At 49.7% G+C, this 17,464-nt stretch overlaps 3 protein-coding genes across 4 annotated transcripts in view; 1 reads left to right on the top strand and 2 right to left on the bottom strand.

Moving 5' to 3' along the window:
- The first annotated feature begins 72 nt into the window (after window positions 1-72).
- Window positions 73-1,317, top strand: LOC120954005 (protein OPI10 homolog). Its single transcript, XM_040374496.2, has 4 exons — window positions 73-267; window positions 355-484; window positions 563-801; window positions 875-1,317. Exons 1-4 carry the CDS (start codon window positions 229-231, stop codon window positions 1,070-1,072), a joined length of 606 nt encoding a protein of 201 aa, XP_040230430.2. The 5' UTR covers window positions 73-228; the 3' UTR covers window positions 1,073-1,317.
- LOC120954002 (cysteine sulfinic acid decarboxylase) lies at window positions 1,217-3,895 on the bottom strand. Its single transcript, XM_040374493.2, has 4 exons — window positions 3,356-3,895; window positions 2,684-2,871; window positions 2,377-2,602; window positions 1,217-2,311 (listed from the first exon to the last, which is right to left on the bottom strand). The coding sequence occupies exons 1-4, from the start codon at window positions 3,575-3,577 to the stop codon at window positions 1,382-1,384; spliced, it is 1,566 nt and encodes a 521-aa protein (XP_040230427.2). The 5' UTR covers window positions 3,578-3,895; the 3' UTR covers window positions 1,217-1,381.
- A 1,029-nt stretch (window positions 3,896-4,924) lies between these two features.
- The window catches only part of LOC120953984 (semaphorin-5A), a 113,822-nt gene continuing 101,282 nt past the window's right edge, over window positions 4,925-17,464 (bottom strand). Inside the window, exons 5-10 of one of the 2 annotated variants that reach the window (XM_040374461.2) lie at window positions 9,497-10,213; window positions 7,774-9,431; window positions 6,870-7,037; window positions 6,621-6,788; window positions 6,305-6,531; window positions 4,925-6,173 (exon numbers count right to left, since the gene is read on the bottom strand). In XM_040374461.2, coding sequence (XP_040230395.2) covers window positions 5,910-6,173; window positions 6,305-6,531; window positions 6,621-6,788; window positions 6,870-7,037; window positions 7,774-9,431; window positions 9,497-10,213 — 3,202 coding nt within the window. In that variant the 3' untranslated portion in view covers window positions 4,925-5,909. The remainder of the gene's footprint in view (window positions 6,174-6,304; window positions 6,532-6,620; window positions 6,789-6,869; window positions 7,038-7,773; window positions 9,432-9,496; window positions 10,214-17,464) is intronic. The other variant, XM_040374462.2, reaches the window with a different exon arrangement.

The raw sequence follows: 17,464 nt of genomic DNA, 5'->3' as shown, positions 1-17,464 counted from the left end.
AGTGCGCACGCTCACGGACAGAGGGCGCTTCGGCTGTCATAACAAAGGCCGATTTCGGGGTTTGACAGCCGGGAAATAGGACAGAAAAAAAGAACGAAAATGATAACACCAATTCTTCGGTATTAGGCGGCTTCCGTGTAAATTGGCGTGCAATTTGTAATCTGTACTGAAAGTAGAATATCAAGTGTGTCTCCTCAATAGTGTAAGCATAGGATTTTGTAAGCCACAATGTTAAACGCACTCGGTGTGATTGTATCCGGTCGATTGGTAAGTTCGAGAACATGCAGTTGGGTCTCTTTGCGTGGCATGGTACAGGGTACAGGGACACTGACCGGCATCCGTTATGCTTTGTAGGTTCAAACCGATTTCCAGCAGATAAGTGATTCCCATTTTCTAATTACCATCCCGGATGCGGACAACGTGAACCATGTAGTGGTGTTTCTCACCGGGACCACCCCGTTTCCGGACGGTATGGCTGGTGGAGGTATGTTTTCTTCTTACCTGGTCCACTTGGCCTTGACACCGAAAATACAACCATCCTTTGCCTTTCCTTTTGCTGCAGTCTACTTCAGCTGGCCGGATCCGAACGCACCGCCCAACTGGCAGCTGCTCGGCTACATTTCCAACACGAAACCGTCGGCTATCTTTAAAATATCGCAGCTCAAGAAGCTGGACGAAATAGCTGGCCAGTCCACGATGATGAACAACGTTTTCGGCAGCAATCTGCCCATCTCACATATCGCCCAGATCGGTGTGTCAATCGAGCCGGAAAGCTCGCTCGTGCAGCAAACGCCATCGACGGTAAGCATGACACAAGCCACCCAGGTTTGGACAGTGTGAATTAACGATCCCCTTCCCATTACCGCTCGCACAGACAACGTCCAGCACGTACTACCAGTTCGGCCAGAAGATAGTGGAGAACTTTTTCAACTTCGTTAGCAGCTTCTCGATAACGCAAAGCCAAATGACGCCGGCACCGAACGAAACGTTCGTGCCACTGTCGACGGTGCAAACGTGGTACACCAACTTCGAGCGGCGGTTGCAACAAAATCCAAACTTTTGGAAAAACTAAAAAACGCGATACGGGTTAGTGTGACATGTTCGGAATGGCCTTACGGGGTGGGTTGTTCTTTTCTTCGCGTCCCGGTTCCGATAGGCGTCGCATTGGAAGCAAACCGCATCCTTCACTAAAAAAGCACTGGTTTTAATCATCCTCTAGCCTTAAATGCCTACTTCGTTCTAGCATCTTTATTTCTTTTGTAAACATTCATCAAAAGCGTCATTAAATGCGATAGATTTTGTGTTGATTTTCAGTAATTTCCGCGCAGTGTTACACCTTTAGCTTGGCTCTTCTTTTAGCAGCACTCTTGAGAAACTTTCCCTACCTCGGCAACTGCTCGCCGACGCGCTCGATCTCATCTATGACGTACCGCATCGTTTCGGGCGTTGGGCGCGGATGGCACGTCACGACCATGCGGAAAAAGTTTCCAATGCCTTTGTGTAGCAGCGGCACGTAGCCAACCAGCACGGTGCCACGCTTTACCATCTGCTCCTTAATGTCCGCCGTCACGCTGTACAGCCGTTGCCACCAGTCGGGCGTCTCCGGGTCCGTTCTCATCCACGTCGGCACGTACCAGAAGCTGATGTTGGTGTACTGGTACTCTTCCAGCACCAGCCGAAAACCTGCCCTGCTGCGCAGCTGCTCGTGCAGCGATGCCGCACACGCGAACGCATTGTCCACCAGCGACTCCAGCCCGGCCGAACCGCGCGCTTTGTACATGAGCCAAAACTTGAACGCATCCACCTTCCGGCCGCACTGCACGCTCTTGTCGCCCGTGTCGTACGAGATGTCGTAGAATTTGTCCTGCTGGAAGAGATAGTCCGCCTTGGCGGCGTTGCACTCGTGCAGCAGACCCCGCTCCTTGATGAGGAAGATCGAACACTGCAACGGTGCGCCGAGCGTTTTGTGCGGGTTCCAGGCGAGCGACTGGGCACGGTTGGCACCGGCCAGCAGGTGTTTGTGTCGGTGGGAAAGCACTGCCGTCCCACCGAGACACGCGTCTATGTGCAGCCAGACACCGTACCGTTGACAAACGTCCGCGATACGATTGAAGTCGTCGAACGCACCGAGCACGGTTGTACCGGCGGTGGCATTGACGAAGAACGGCTTCCGGCCGGAGTCGAGCACCGACTGGATCGCTTGTTCGAGCTGCTCCGGGATCATGCAACCGCGCCGGTCACTTTTCACCTTTACAAGATTGTTCAATCCGATCCCAAGCCAATGTACGCCCTTCGTAATGCTGTAATGGGCCTGTGAGAGCGAGCAAAACTTGAGTGTAATTGCTTGAAAAGGATTCAGTAGAAGCGAAGACTTACATCTTCGGAGGTAAACACCACCAGCGGTTGGGGCAGGTTCGCCACCCCAATGCGCTTCACATCCGGAACCGTGCGATATCGGGCCGCCACCATGGCGTACATGTTGGACATGGAACCCCCGGGACAGAGGATCCCATCGCCCTCACCAAACTCGAACAGACGCAAGCATTTGTCGATCACTGCGTCCTCGATCAGGGTGAACGTTGGTCCAACCTCGAATGTGTATCTGTACGAAAAGGAAGAACCGTTCAAGATCAACCCTTGTGTCGTGTGTCTTCCCATAGTCCGCCCTTCTCCATTAACTTACTGGCTCGTGTTCAGTGCCTCCGTCAGCCAGCTCCCGGTCAGCCCGTACGGGTCGACCCCGGCAAACAGTTGATTGTGGAAGTGATTGTGACCGGTGCGCACGGAATAGTGCAACACTTGGCGTATGATCCGTTCGACCGTTGCCGCACTGCTCGGTGTCTGTTCATCCATTGGGAAGTGAATTAGTTGCTGGAAATGGGAAGAGATAGCTAGAGCATCAGTGCATCGCGTCAATGTCCAGTTGAGAAGCCGGTTTCACCCCTCCCATTATCATCGGGCCTTATATCTTCCCGAATAATGTAATCATTATCAATCACATGTCATCGTAATGGCTTTCGAGCGCAGCAGATAGAACGCGCCGTTGTCTAACCGAAAACGGCGCGGTCAACAGCCGCATTATCTACGCTAGCCCCAACTCAAATTGATCCCCAAACAACCACGCGGCTGTGGAAGTTATCTTATGGGGTCGGGACGAGTTTCGGGTGACAATGACCGCCAGTTGCGGCTTCCAAGATCAAGGTAAAGGCCGCACCAGTGAGATCACCGTTTGCGCGAATACGAATGACAACAACGATCTGCGCATGTGCGCAACACGCAACACGCACGCAAAGTTCTTCCCGTTATCTCCGTCCCACGAGACGAGGGGAGATGTTTATCACGATCCTCTTCCTACCTTTAGATCCTCGGGATATACGAACGAAACCACCGGCTTCTGGTGCGTGCTCGGACCAAGGTAGCCCTCGTCCGCCAGCACCCGAAACACTCGCTCCAGTATGGTCCACTCATCACACTCGCCAGTGGCGTTCGGCGGCTTCGATGTTCCGTTGATGATCGGATGATCGGTGCTGATCGGTGGCTGATCCGGCAGACCATTCCGGCTGGGTGTAGTGGCCATCTTGTATGTGGTATCGCAAAAATCGGTCGCCTTCGAATCGCTTCTCTCACTCGCTGTACGACACGTACGACACACACTGTGTACTGTGCACTGCGTTGCGTCCGGTATCTCGACACCGTCTGAGGCCCGATCTGTCACGATTTCTCGTTTTCACCGTGCTACTTATCGGTGCCTGCGCCGAGAGAAGCGGCGTGTCGGGTGGGAATGGGAATAAGCGCACGGCATAAACGGGACTGCGATGGGGCGATGCGGGCAGCGTGCTGTCGCGTGGCCTGGGACGCTTCGCAGCGACGCGCAAGCACGGCTAATCAGCTGAAAGGAGACGCTCTCCATTGCTCCTGCTCGCGGAGTGCGTTTGGCATTTGGCTGAGCGTAATGTAATTTATTTTATTTCTTCTTTTTTTCGTGCGACGCTATTACGCGGATGAACTAGCTCTCGCAGCATTGACGGGGAGTGAGGTGTTGTTATGGCTGCGCAAACGCAGCGTCGCAGCGTAAGCAAAGCGTTGATCTGTAGTAGGGTGGGTAATGTTTGTTTTGTTTGAAAGGGGGAAATGCGCCCGTCGGCGGGAGAATAGAACTGCATTTAATTCCGATGCGAAAGTACGCAACGTGCAATCGGTGGCCGATAGTGGAAGGGTAAATATTGATCTTGTGACTTGGGATTTTTTTAAAACTAAAAGCTTGCCACCCTGACCGCTTGGGAAAGCGTATGCCGACTTGCTGCGTCCTTCGTAAGCGGCGGCTGGTAATTAGTGTTTATGTTGATGTGATTTTAGTTTATAAGCAAGTATGTGAGAAAAGCAGGAAATTTTTGTTTTGTAATGTAATTTATTGACAATACAGAGATGCCTTCATTCGAGACAATGAACATTACTATGGCCAAGTCAAGATTTACAAGACTGAGAACAAGCATTTGGAAAAAAGAAAGAAATTATTATGCACATTGGTACAAATGTTGATTAGAATAAAACAGTAGTTAATTTAAAACATCAAAATGTCTGAATTCGAATTCAAAATGCCTAATTAAAAGATATTTAATTTAGAAATAGAACTAATTTTATTCAATTTTTTATATCAGTTTTTTGCTTAAACTTACGATGGCAGCCGTTGAGAAGAATTTCTTCCTTCCATCACGTTTCACGTTGCTATGGCGACGACGATCAACCATCTTTTCCACACACCCCTTGAATCAAAGTGCATCGCCCGTTAACCCTTCCCCATTAACCCCATGTACACGACACATTCTGTGGGACTGTAGCAGAGCTGGCTGTAGGAAAATGTTTCTCAAATAATAATAATACATTTAAAAAAATCATAAATTAAAACCCAACAAAATAACAAGCGTTAACCTGTTCGCATTTTACATTTTATTCAGACGGATTTTTTTGAATTTGCCTGCAACAATGGCCTCTACACACTAGTTATATACTTATCACTTAGCACTAGTTAAGTCAACGCGCGAAGAAACCGAACACATCGTTAGTGGAAGCTTTCTCAACAAACTATTAACTGCGAACTTAACAAAGTCGAAAGCCACGCGCTCCTAACACGTAGTTGTTTTTGTTGCTACCTTACTGTCCTAAACTGTCTTTTGATGCCGTGTCTTTGCTCAAGTCTTTTTGATTGTTTCCATTTTGGCCTACAACTGTAGCGCGTTTGTTTTTTGTTTTGTTTTTCTTTTGTATTTTTTACCTTGCTGCGATCCATCTAGCCAAACCGTGTTCTTGCTAATAGGTTACAAAATAAGGCTAAACTTTAAAATCATTCTACATTGCTAGGTTTGCTCAATATGAGCTACTCTTATGCACTGTACATGAGCAGAACCGCACGCAACATGCCTTTTTCGCGCGCGGTATGATTGTCATGGGCCGAAGCAGTGCTCTCTCTCTCCTTACGCAATGTTTCTTAAAATGGCTTAAAACAACAGCTACTAAATGCTATGTCTTTCGTGTTTTCTGTCTCCCTTCCTTCGCCACTATACACTATAAAGATGTTAAGACGCGCGGAAGCTGGGGACAAGGATAAGGTGTTGATGCGCGGGAAGGGATGCTTGCGCTTAGAACTATTTGTTTTGTTACGTTCGTGTGTACGAGACATCGCGTCATCCTATATAAAAAAAACTAATGGCACACATCGGCATTGCAACATTGCTTTAACCCGCGCCCGGAAAAGGCGGCAGTTACACCCTAACACAAACACGCGTACCACCACGCAACTGTGTTTTTTTGTTTTTCTTCTATCAGCTAATTCCGCTTCTAATACTTTTCCCCTAATAGGCCAGCGGTTCGGGCCTTAACACGTCGACTCGCACGAACCGGCGCCGCTTCCGTCAGTACTTGTCCTCGTCCATCTCGAGCTGGCGGGCGTGCCTGATATTGTTCGGACCGTGCGAGTTGCGCTTGATCGTGGCGGTGTCGGTTTCGTTGAACGATTTCGACAGTATCTTCGGCGTGTTGTTTCCCAGTGGGCCACCGTTCACGTTGATCGACTTTACCAGCGTGCCGGTGCCGTTGGAAAGCTTCGAACCGCTCGCATCGTTCCGCGAACCCTTGAAGGACGACTGGCGCTTTGGTTTGTGGCCACCGTCAGTGTACTGGTGGTAAGAAGAAGAAAAAAGAAGCTTAATTAGGATTCTTTCTTGATGGTTTATGTCTGCTAACGAGTGTTAAGTGGCGAGTGTTAAGTGTAAAAAGGAATACAAAAGGAACCGGGGCTCTCTATTACCATTAAATCCATACTAACATCCTTGGTCGGTAGCGACGAGTACTGGTTGGGGTAGGAACCGTAGCACGGCGAACCCTGTATCGCTTTCAGGCCCTTCTTCTTCTTGTTCATGAACATAATCGTGCCGGCAATGCTGACGCCGCAGCACACCAGCATCGTCACCAGGACAGCGATCACGATGGCCGAGATGGACGACACGTACACGGCGGCCGGTGGCAGTGGAACATCTGGGTTTTTGGAGAGAGAGAAAAAAGGAAAAACAAAGTAAATTTTATTGCTTGCACTGGCAACCAATCTTAGCGGCAGCATTGCTTACCATTCGCTTGTTCGATGTTACACTTGCGCAGTTCACGATCACTGCCCTGGCACGTCAGCTCACCGGTCGCGGAGACGGCGTGCGGCTGCAGACAGGCGCGGGTACGTATCCGCTCATTGTCCCCATTGCACGGTGACCATTCGCTCCATTCGCCCCATCCGAGGAAGGCTGCAAATGTGTTAAGAACGACAGCGATCAGACACCTCTCAATCATTGCTCATGAAAGCTTTTCCTTTGCTTGCTACTTACAGTCACAGCTCGGCATGTCGCAGCTCTCGTACTGAACGCTTTTACCCTCGCAATCGTTTTCGGGCGTCACACTGCCGGACATCGACAGACACTGGCGGGACCGGGTGCGGGTGCCAGTGCCGCAGCTAACCGAGCACGGTGACCAATCCGTCCAGCATCCCCACTCACCTGCAATCGAGCGATAAGGCATTGTTAGTTTAAGGGTCTGGTTTGAAGATCTTTTTTGAACGAACTAAAATGATTCATAGCTCAGCTCGCAAAGCAAGAACTGAACGAGAGCGACTAAAAGATCGTTAAAAAAAGCATAGAGGTATCTCCTGTCGTGTCTCACGTTTTCTATTGTAATCTATGAGTGATCTATTTGCGAACTACAGAGACATAAACCTTCCCGAGTAGTTCTTCGTTCTTTCGCTCGACGGTTCAATAGTCCGATCAGTCGTCCATTCGTTCGTCCGTTCTTTTGCTGTTCCAATCAACCTTTTGTACGATAATCTGTTCATTCGCTCATCAACTCGACGAGCAGTTCTCTTGAATCTACCTAGATACTTCATCTTTCGTTCATTGCTTAGGTCGTCATTCGTCCGTCTGTTACCTAGGCTCGTTCTCGTTCGTCTCTACAAACTCTTCTTTTCTTAAGCTTAAGCACGGCTTAAGCACATTTGGCTTTAGCACAGCCGAATAGTCAAAAATCCTTGCTACGAGGGTACATTCTAGGCTTGAACCCATGTCAGGCATGTTATTGAGTCGTTCGAGTTGACGACTGCACCACGGGACTGCCACACAAACTACACTTAAACAATCTATATAAACATAAACAGTTCATCCACTTGAAAGAATCGAAATAACTGACCCGTAACGTTCCCTTCTCCAATTCACATCCCCCTCCCCTTCCCCTTACACTCACCTCTACATGGTTGCGTGTTGCACGCCCGCCGCGTCTTGTTAAACCCGACGCACTCGAGCTTCTCGCAGGTGCGGGTTCGATGCTGATAGCCACCTCCACAGGACGCACTGCACGGACTCCACGAGCTCCATTCGCTCCATCCATCCTCACCCTCCTCCCCACCGGCCAACCCAGGCGCCAGTGCGTTCGGATCGACCGATCGCTGACATGAACCATCCGGCTGACACACGCGCACCTCCTCCTTGGGCGTAATCTTCAATAGTGCCGAGTCAGCAATCGGTGCCTTGCACGTAAACCGGTACCGCTTCTCCACATACCCTCCGCTAGCCATCGTCCCGTTCGCTACCGTCAGCCACGGTGTCCACGTGCCCGCCTTGCGCACATCCGGGCAGGGCTGCGTGTTACACACTTCGTAGTCAAAGTGACACCCGGAACAGTCCATCCCTCCGTTCTGCGGTACCGGATTGTCACACTTGCGGCGGCGTATGCGGAAACCACCACCGCACACCGCACTACACTCCCCAAAGTCTCCGTACGGTCCCCAGCCACCATCGATCGGTGGTTGCTTCGGCGCCGGGCACGGTGGCAGATGGGAACAGTAAATCTCGGCCCGATCTGGTCCCACACAGACGCGCCCACCGTGCGCCGGCTTCGGATTGCCACAGGTGCGGCGGCGCGTCTTCACCGCCATGCCGCACGTTTGCGAGCAAGCCGACCAGGCGGACCACTCCGTCCAGCCACCGTGCACGGTACAGTTGGTGACGGCGATGTGCATGCCGGTGCAGCCAGTACCGCCATTCTTCGGCGGCGGATTGTTGCACGTGCGCGTCCGACACAGGCAGGTGTCCGCGTTCGGGCCAAAGTCTTCCCCGGCCGCCGAGGATCCTAGCGATCCTCCGCCGATCGTACCGCCGATGCCGCCCGCTTGGCCGGGCGACTGGGCACACCGGAACCAGCCGGACCAGGCCGACCATCCACCGTCGACGGGTGCGGTCAGCACGGGACACTCGGTAGCGTTCTGCACCCAGTACCGCGCAAGCGTGTCACCGTTCGGTGCGATCGTGCACGCTTCCTGCAGCTCGTTCCAGCCACAGTACGGATCCATCGAGTTCAGGCAGCTGGCGCGGGACAGATGCCGGCCGCAGTGGTTGGCCGGAATGCGCATCAGCGCCCGCTCCGTGCCGACGTACAGCGATTCCGTGTCCTTCACGTACTGCATCACCTTGATGGGGGTGTCGGGGCGCTCTTCCGGCTGCCAGATCTCGATCACGCACGTGTCCTTGGTGCGGGGCAGCACCGAGATCTTCTTGATCGTGCCGCCGTCCGTCGCGACGTAGATGATGTGGACGCGCTCGTGCAGCTTGGTGGGAATGATGTCGATCGCAATGTGGCTCAGCCGCTCCAGGGCCGTGTGGTGCAGGGGCCGTCCGGTGATTGGCTGAATCGCTTGATCCATCAGCTGATACTTGGACGACTCGATCAGCGACATGTGGCGCCCGGACGGACTGCCACTGCGGCACTCGTAATGGTCCCGATTGCTGACGTCTTGCGCGCGCCATGCGGCACCCTTCGATTCCTGGTGCTTGAACGCTCCGTCGAAGGCGGCCTGTATGGCGGACATGTTGTACGCACAGATCGCTGACCCGTGGATGCTGTTCCTGTGGACGGAGAAGAATAATATTAATACCAAAAAACCTCACAAAAAGGGTTGCTTTATACTTACTCCGGTGTGGTGAAGGTCGCGTAGAGAACCCCTTCGTCCTGCGAGTACACCATGCCCTGCACCTCGTTGTAGTAGAACGGATAATCGCCGGGCAGCGAGCAGTTCAGCCGCGCCTTCACAAACGACGTCCAGTTGTCCTTCAGTATGCCAGGGGTACCGCCAGCATCGTTCTTGCAGACACGCGCGATCCGCGAGTAAATAATCTTGCCACAGTTCATGTACTCCACCGCTGCCTCGCGCAACACAAAGTAGATGAATCCACCGTGCTCAAAACTGCCCGCAAACTGTGGCTCGTTTAGCCACAGTGAGTTGTACTGAACCGTGCGCAGGATGCGCGAATTGTTCTCCGTAATGTCCGACCGCATGATAGCGGAATCGAGCCCGGAAAAGTCGGTCGCCGAACCGACAAACAGTTGGCCCGACTCGGACATTAGCGCCGTCATGTTGGCGTTCGGATTGAACGGACACTTGGCCACACCGTCGTCGTTGCGCGTGACGGAAAGATCCTCCATGTGGCGCACGGTGCAGCGCGGATTGAAGGCGTGCGTGCCGCACGCGTACACCTGGCTGCCGTAGCTCTGCAGCACCATCACGTAGTTGTGGCACGCTTCGTCCGATTGGCCCTTCTGCAGGCAGAGGGCGCGCATGCTGACCGGCACCTCCCATGGCGCTCGCTCGATCTCCTCTAGCCGGAGCGAAAACCGGAACAGGTTGTCTCTGTTGGACGATGGGGAAAGAAAGGGAAAAGGAAGGAAATGTTAGAAAATTAAAAAATATAAATGAATATGATTTTAAATAATCCTTAGATTATACAGCTTTACGTGCCACAATCAAATCTAGTAGGCTCGTATAAGGTCGGCATGATTTTGGAGATCGTTACTGCAAGAATAGTTCTACAAGAGACTGCAAGACGGTCACTTTTACTCTTGAAAATGAGAACTCTGAGCTCATCTCTAAATTGTTTTATCATTGTTCTGTAGCTTCAATCGATTTAATTGAAGAAATTGAGTACCCGTAATTGTACTGAGCGCGTGCGGAGTTACAATGAGTGCAATAGGATAATCGATTGAACGGAGTTACATTGAACGTAGGGAGCTACAATGATCACGAAGAGCTTAATGGAGAGTGCACCGATCTACAATGAGTGTGTGGAGTTCCATTGAGTGTGCAGAGTTACATAGGGATTTCGTTTCTCTTCTGGAAAGATAGTTGTGTTCATTTGCAAAACAAAACAGTTAAAACTGCAACTTTAAATGAATATTGACCAACAGCAGCATTGAAGCATTGAACTTTAACCTAAAGCTAACGCTGTTTAGCTTCCTTCTAATGCACACTCAGTGTCATTTCAGTTCGTTTCGCAAAATCCGACCGCCACCTTCCAAAACTGCCACACAGCCACAGTCAATTAAAATGTTATTTCTTCTCCAGTCTGTCTGGGGTTTTTTTTGTTGTGTTGCGCCCACCTCTAACACCCTTCCCTAAAGGTGGCGCATTTTAGCAGCTTCCTTAACGATCCATCATTGAAGCTGACCGCCGGTGCCGATGCCGCACCGTTTGACCACCGCCATAAATTGCCACCATAAAGTGTGCAAATAAAACCGGCGCGGTTTAAGTTTATAAAAGTCTACAAAAGCGCACCACACACCAGGCAGGCGAGCGCGATCGTGCGCACTTGAAAGCGAATCCAACGGGAGGGTAGAAATGGAAATGATTTAAACATAAAAGGAACAAAATAAAAGCACGACGACGAAACGCGAAATTTGCGAACCGAATCAAGTCGCCCACGCACGGACTGTTTGGCGAATCCTACACACCCTCGGGGTCTTGGCCGGGGTGTCACCTCCAAAAACGGAAATCAAGCCACGGGACTGCAGTCGCGGTGAAGTGAGTGTGTGTGCGTGTCTGTCTGTGGACAAAGCGATCACAACACCTCTCAGAAATATGGTTTCGATTCCAAACCGCCGGCGGGCCACAGGATGGCTTTATGTATGCTGGCTGGGTGTGGGATCAGCTTCCCCGTCCCTCCCTGTCCTTCCCCTTGCATATGTGGTGCGAGTTTTGGAGGCGCCAAACATTAATGAGTTTCCATGTTTTGTGAATATGTCTATATGGAGAAGGTCAAAGTGAGGGTTACGCGATACGATACGAGGCTAGGGCGTATAACTTGATAGCATGCTCCTTTCTGCCAAACGCCAAAATGGGGAGCACGCGACCAAGGATTGGATTTGGAACCGAAAATTTATGGAAGCTATTACTCATTTGCATACATACTGAGAGTGTGCATTTTGGGAGTAACAGTTTTATGATACTTTCGGGCAGAGATATTGGAATTAGTTAGTCCGGAATAAAAGAGTTACTGTGAGGTAACAAGCAGGACTTGCCTCATAGTGTGAGTGACTTCCGAACATCACATACGATCAGAAGTTTATCTAGACAATATTGATGATCCCATTTTGAATGTAACAAACACTGCAATGATCGGAGAGGGTGTCATCAAATCATAGTCGAAAATACATAAAGGTACCATAAATCAGCGCACAACATTGTGCATTCATTATCTTCATTTTAATTAAGATGATTGGTACGATTATTAGTCATTAAATTGGTGATCGTGCGCTTGATGAAGAGGGTGATCACCAACAGCAGAGAAATGGTTCGGTGATTTATCCCATCAATGTTTCCTCTTTCTACTGTCCTATTTCCACACGGTCTGTGTCAGAGCACGAAAATAGATTAAGATTACCGATAAACGATCTTAATGACAGCAAACGAGGGCCCAAGTGAACGATTATCGCGTTCAAGCTTTCTTCTCTGATTTTTGGGGGTGAAAAATAGCGACTTCACCGAGCTGGAGCACCTGCGTCACTAATGACTTTCCCGGTTCGGCAACAAAATTGATAGGAAAACGTGCGCATTTGTTCAATTTTGCACAAAATATTCATTATACACATTATCCTTAAAGAAGGAAAAAATAGAGATAATGAATTCCAAACGTTTATTAGTGGGCTATCGCTACCTGTGAAACCTATTCGGTGCGCAATGCGCCACTCAAAATGGTAACAATAATCTTGCCCTGGGATTGGGTGGGTGCGATATATTTTATGCAAATTGGAAGCACTTCCATTTAGGCCAAATCCCGTAAGTAATCGGAACGATTTGATGATCACAATTTATGACGCCGTGGCGTGTGGTTGTGACCGGGCGAGTCTATTTTGCCACCGTTCGTTGCGCTGGTCTGTTAAAATGCAAATCTAACGCGCTAATCCGTTGGACGGACAGGTGTACACGACGATGGTTGGGGGGGGGGGGGGGGGGGGAGGTTCTTAAAAAGGAATGAACTACTTTCTGATTAGCTCTTATCGAAGTGTTTATTTGGAGTTTGATGATCATTTTGCTTCGAGGTTTTATATATATGAATTTGGTACATCACATTCAACATGTTTTGCGGGTATGGAAATGGTAACACAGACACACAAACACACACAAAATACTTAATCCACCGTCTGACCGTTAAACATCTTCTGGAGTCGTTCGTTAAGCTCGCTCCAAGCTGCAGTCCATCCTACGCGGAAGCTTAATTAAGGGACGACATCCGCACCACAACAACACAGACAAACGGAACGGACGCTCCCTGGACAACGGGACAAGGATACAGTGTCCGTTAATTCCAGATCACCCATTCCCATTCGCGGTCGCTGTGAGGCATTAAGATTACCATAAACAACATCTGCGTCTGGGCAGTTGCATTACGTTCACACCCGCGGAGTACAGTATGATCCGGCGTGTTCTTCAGGTCGAAAGTTTGGTGTCAATTGCGAAGTAAGGCACCTTAAAGGCACCCTCCTTCGTGGATGAAGTCATGCGCAGAGTGTCATCATCGGTGATTCTGTGGTGCTAAATCCGTACCTCGCCTCTACTATAATTGTACATCCATTGTCCAGCCGTTTCGTTGCCCAGTTGACCTTAGTGGGTCTTGTTAACTCCAAATCCAACACAATCAACTTTCGCACACACACAGGCACACGTACACCCAGACACACATGTCAAGCTTTAGCCCCATTTCGTCCTACAGGTTAATGAGACACATTCATTCAATGTGGACCTCCGCGGCATTAAGTAGGACCTACAAACTGTCGGTCAAGAGACCCACACACGTACATCACAAAGTGTGCCAAATTGGTATTGCTAAACACACAGGCAGTATAGAAAAATGGCAATGACACTCCAGCCGCGCTTGACAACCGCACCCAGCGGCCCGGCGGCCCCTAATGGAGACAACCACACCAACCATCATTTGCGTACTAAGTTGCGCACTTGCGATCGATCCGACAGCGTAATGGTTTAAATTACTCTTCGATCCGATTAGGTGTAAACGTGGCCCCACTCACCCTCTGCTCTGCTCGCCCGTCCCGTGCCCCAAGAGCGAATGTACGAGAGTTTGCACTTTGTGCCAGGGCTCGTACGAAGGCAACCAGATCCAGTTTGACCGGACACTTCAGGCGATCGCGATCGGATGGCGTCCGTACGGCGATCGTTTATCGCCTCCGGATTCCGTTGGTAAAATCACCACACCACCACCGCAATCACACAATGGGGCGTTTGGGACCGGGTTGGCCTGTGCGCGCACACACACGCAGCAAAACAACTTTTGAATTTACACCACCGAATCGCACACACAGAACCGATTAGGGCGAACAGATAAGCGAAGTGTCATACAGACCATCTCACCATCGACGCTAAGATAGCTCAAGGCGATATACAACCGACAGTGAGCTGGAGGATGGATGAGGAGATCGAGAGACAGGGGGGGATGGAATCAATCAGATGACAGTTTTATTAATTGGTCACCATAAAGAAGCCATATTTATTTGGTCCTGTCCAATGGCGAAGAGGAAGTTAGGGCCCGGTAGTGCATTAGAGGTAGTGCAAACGAACCTCAGGTGTGTAGCTTTGCGGAGGAGTCACACGACCATGCTGATGCTGTCGCCCCCGGAGTTCACATCCACTCTCGGAGAGTGGGACAATGCATTACAAGTCAGTGTCACTGATTCTAAATGGCTGAACCGTACCAGCAGTTACATTTGTTTGGACGTCTCACACGCTCGCACTGCAATGTAATACTTATCGTTACGCAGAAGTTTATGGGCGCAGGCAGGTTTTTACGGACCTCGGCCTGGGTGGTAACAGCCGGTGCTCTAAACAACTACCGAGTGGATTTATTATGCATTCAAGGATGTTAACACACTCCGACATACAAGAAGTTTTGCTCTCTCTCTCTCTCTCTCCATTTAGGACGGACGAGTGAATTCAGGGGAAGGAATTTGCCGTTCAAATAGTCTGAGTTGAAGCTAACTTGAAATTGCTAATTCCAAACATCGTTCGGCACCGTCCTTATGCAAACGAAACCATCGCCTCATCAGGTATCATGATACAGCGAATGTATTGTTTTCTTCTGCTCGTTGGATCACACCACACCTGGCTAGAGGTCGCCGGGCAAGATTCTGTGAGCTGACGACAGTGCGAAAGCAAGGATTAACCAGTGACACACACACGTATGGTCAGTTTGACTCATAAATCCATTCGTTTGCATTCGGACCTTCCATCAAATAACACCATTAATCAAACAAATTAGTTCCAACGCGTCAAACCGGGTGATATGGGGAGTGCCCGATTATGAGCCTCGGAGGGGCAAATTATTTGCGCAGACGGTCGTGGTGGGAGTGGGAGAACCCTTTGGGGAAGGCACCCCTTTTGCAGCCACCCGTCCCGGCTCTCTATCGCCTGTGCAGTGCACGCTGATAATAAACTATGTGAAGGTGAGCAGGTATTAGAGAAGAAGAGGGCACGAACAGCACAACACACGATCGTACCCGATCCGGTCCGATCAGATCGTCACTGTACCGCTGTTGACAAGCGTTTACGAGTGATTGTGGTTGGTTGACAGACTTGTGCCGTCCAACAGGTGTTAGAGAGACAGCCTTCCTCTAATTCTCATCACCAATCAAAGCACTAACACGGATGGCGTTGCGCATTACGAGGATGACATATTCACGCCCTGTTGAGTTCGGTTGATAAAACGCACAACGCACCAAACGACCAAGATGGCCTTCACGATAGGCGGCTTTGTGGTAATCATGACGTGGGGTTTGTGTTTTTACGCCAGATAAAAACGTAAAACACTTCACTTAAGGTGTAGAGAATCGTACGCGCTTAACATGCGTGCATCATCGGATTCGTCTCGGTTTGTTGTTGTTTTCAATGCACACAAGCGCCAAGAGCAACTGTCGGTACACGGTCATTGGTTGGGTGTTGTAAGTTGAAGCAGGAAGGGTGAGTGAGAGAAGCAGAGAGGGAGAATAATAAAATTTGCATCTTAATGTACTACAATATTGGTACGACAACATCATTAGAAACCTATCAAATCATAATTCACCTCACTTTATGGCAGGTTTGGAGAGGGAGGAAAACAAAAATCAGGAAGCCACTGTGCAAAAGATATGATCATGATCAGGGATGAGCAACTGTTTTTTTTATGGAAAGGCTGCCATCAGCGTGTATTTTGATGTTCACTATTAAATGCCTGTTCTTTAAAAATAGAGAATATTCTGTGTAAAACAAAATAATCAAATAACTATAAAAACAACAGGTCGACCCGATTCCGCCGCGCTGTCTGCACTTGCACAGCTCATGATGATAGTGGCCGTTTTGTTGATTACTTCGCTTTAATTACACTGAAGTATCAGCCAGCTTAATGTTATTGCTGTTAAGCCACGATTTACACTCGAGCTTAGTATCATCCCGTCCCCATAATAGCACCGTTTCGCGTGATCCAAAGTCCGGGTGTCAAAGGTGACACAGTAAATGTAGAGGAGGATATATAAATAAGCTGAAGATGAAGAAACACGGCAGAATCATTTGCCATCACCCGGCAATCAGTGAAGGAAGGTGGTTGGAATTAAATTAAGATAATAGCACCTGTGTGGATAGGGGGTTTGCATCTCGTACAAACCTGATCGTACTGCATTTCCACGACATCGGTTAGCTAGCGAAAAGTCTAGGAGAGATTTTAATTATCACCGTTTTGCAAGGAGATTCCAGCAAAAACGGAAGGAATAACACATTCTGATTGCAGTGTGTGTCATGCGGAAGATGCATGATAGCATCCCGGTCCTTTCCCGAATCTTCCTCCCGATTCGGCCTTGTCTACTTGTGGAGTTGTAATTGGAGCTGAAGTTCAATTGAGATACCCTGGTTAAATGGGTCCCTCCGCCGCACGTCCCATTTGTATCGGTAACGGACATTCTGGGCCGCCGAGCTAAAGTACCGAATTCTTCCCATTCCGCTGCGACGGCCATCTTCACCGACCCACGGGGAAACACAAATAGCACAACCCGAGCGCCACCTGTGCACGGGTCCCCAGCTCACGCGGTGTACAAACCGTGTCGGGTTGGATTTAATTGGTAATTGCTTGCTTGCTTGAAGCAATTAAGCGTGCTAGCCGTCGGACCGTGTGCTTGCGGTCGCTGCACTGACGTACTCCGTCCGGGCCGTTTCGGAGGATATCGTTAAGGCTTCAGCGGTTCACTGTTTTTTGCAGTGATTAGGGGAGTAAAAGGTGATTATTAGCGCTACGGTAGACTTTCCTGAAATCGCTGGCAAACGGGGCTCTGCCGCTCGTTGCGGCCAATAAAAAAACGGAGTGAAGCAAATCATCCCACCCGGTAGTTGTCTCGGGTACTCGGGTGTACGTGTGTGGGTGTCCACAATGGTCCGCACGTCGCCAATAATTACATCAAATCAGCAACGGTGAGTTTGACTCGCTAAAACGAGGAATTTACGTTTATATGAGTTCAATAGACGTGTTGTTTCTGCCACACGGCGCGATTGTTTGCTCTGTTGCCTGGGTTTAGTTTTAACAAGCATGAGATGTGACGGTCATAAATGTAAAGTTAAAGTCCACATGAAATG

This window comes from Anopheles coluzzii, chromosome 2 (genome assembly GCF_943734685.1).
Source record: "Anopheles coluzzii chromosome 2, AcolN3, whole genome shotgun sequence".
NCBI lineage: Eukaryota > Metazoa > Arthropoda > Insecta > Diptera > Culicidae > Anopheles > Anopheles coluzzii.
Note: the sequence above shows the minus strand (reverse complement) of the source record. Positions and strands in the feature narration are given on the sequence as shown.

Bases quoted from the DNA above. Each gene is read 5' to 3' on its own strand.
- LOC120954005 (XM_040374496.2), top strand. From the start codon at position 229: ATGTTAAACGCACTCGGTGTGATTGTATCCGGTCGATTG. The intron at 485-562 runs GTATGTTTTCTT...CTTTTGCTGCAG, and splicing joins GGACGGTATGGCTGGTGGAG to TCTACTTCAGCTGGCCGGAT. The intron at 802-874 runs GTAAGCATGACA...CCGCTCGCACAG, and splicing joins TGCAGCAAACGCCATCGACG to ACAACGTCCAGCACGTACTA.
- LOC120954002 (XM_040374493.2), bottom strand. From the start codon at position 3,577: ATGGCCACTACACCCAGCCGGAATGGTCTGCCGGATCAGCCACCGATC. The intron at 2,872-3,355 runs GTAGGAAGAGGA...TCCCATTTCCAG, and splicing joins TATATCCCGAGGATCTAAAG to CAACTAATTCACTTCCCAAT. The intron at 2,603-2,683 runs GTAAGTTAATGG...CTTTTCGTACAG, and splicing joins GAGGCACTGAACACGAGCCA to ATACACATTCGAGGTTGGAC.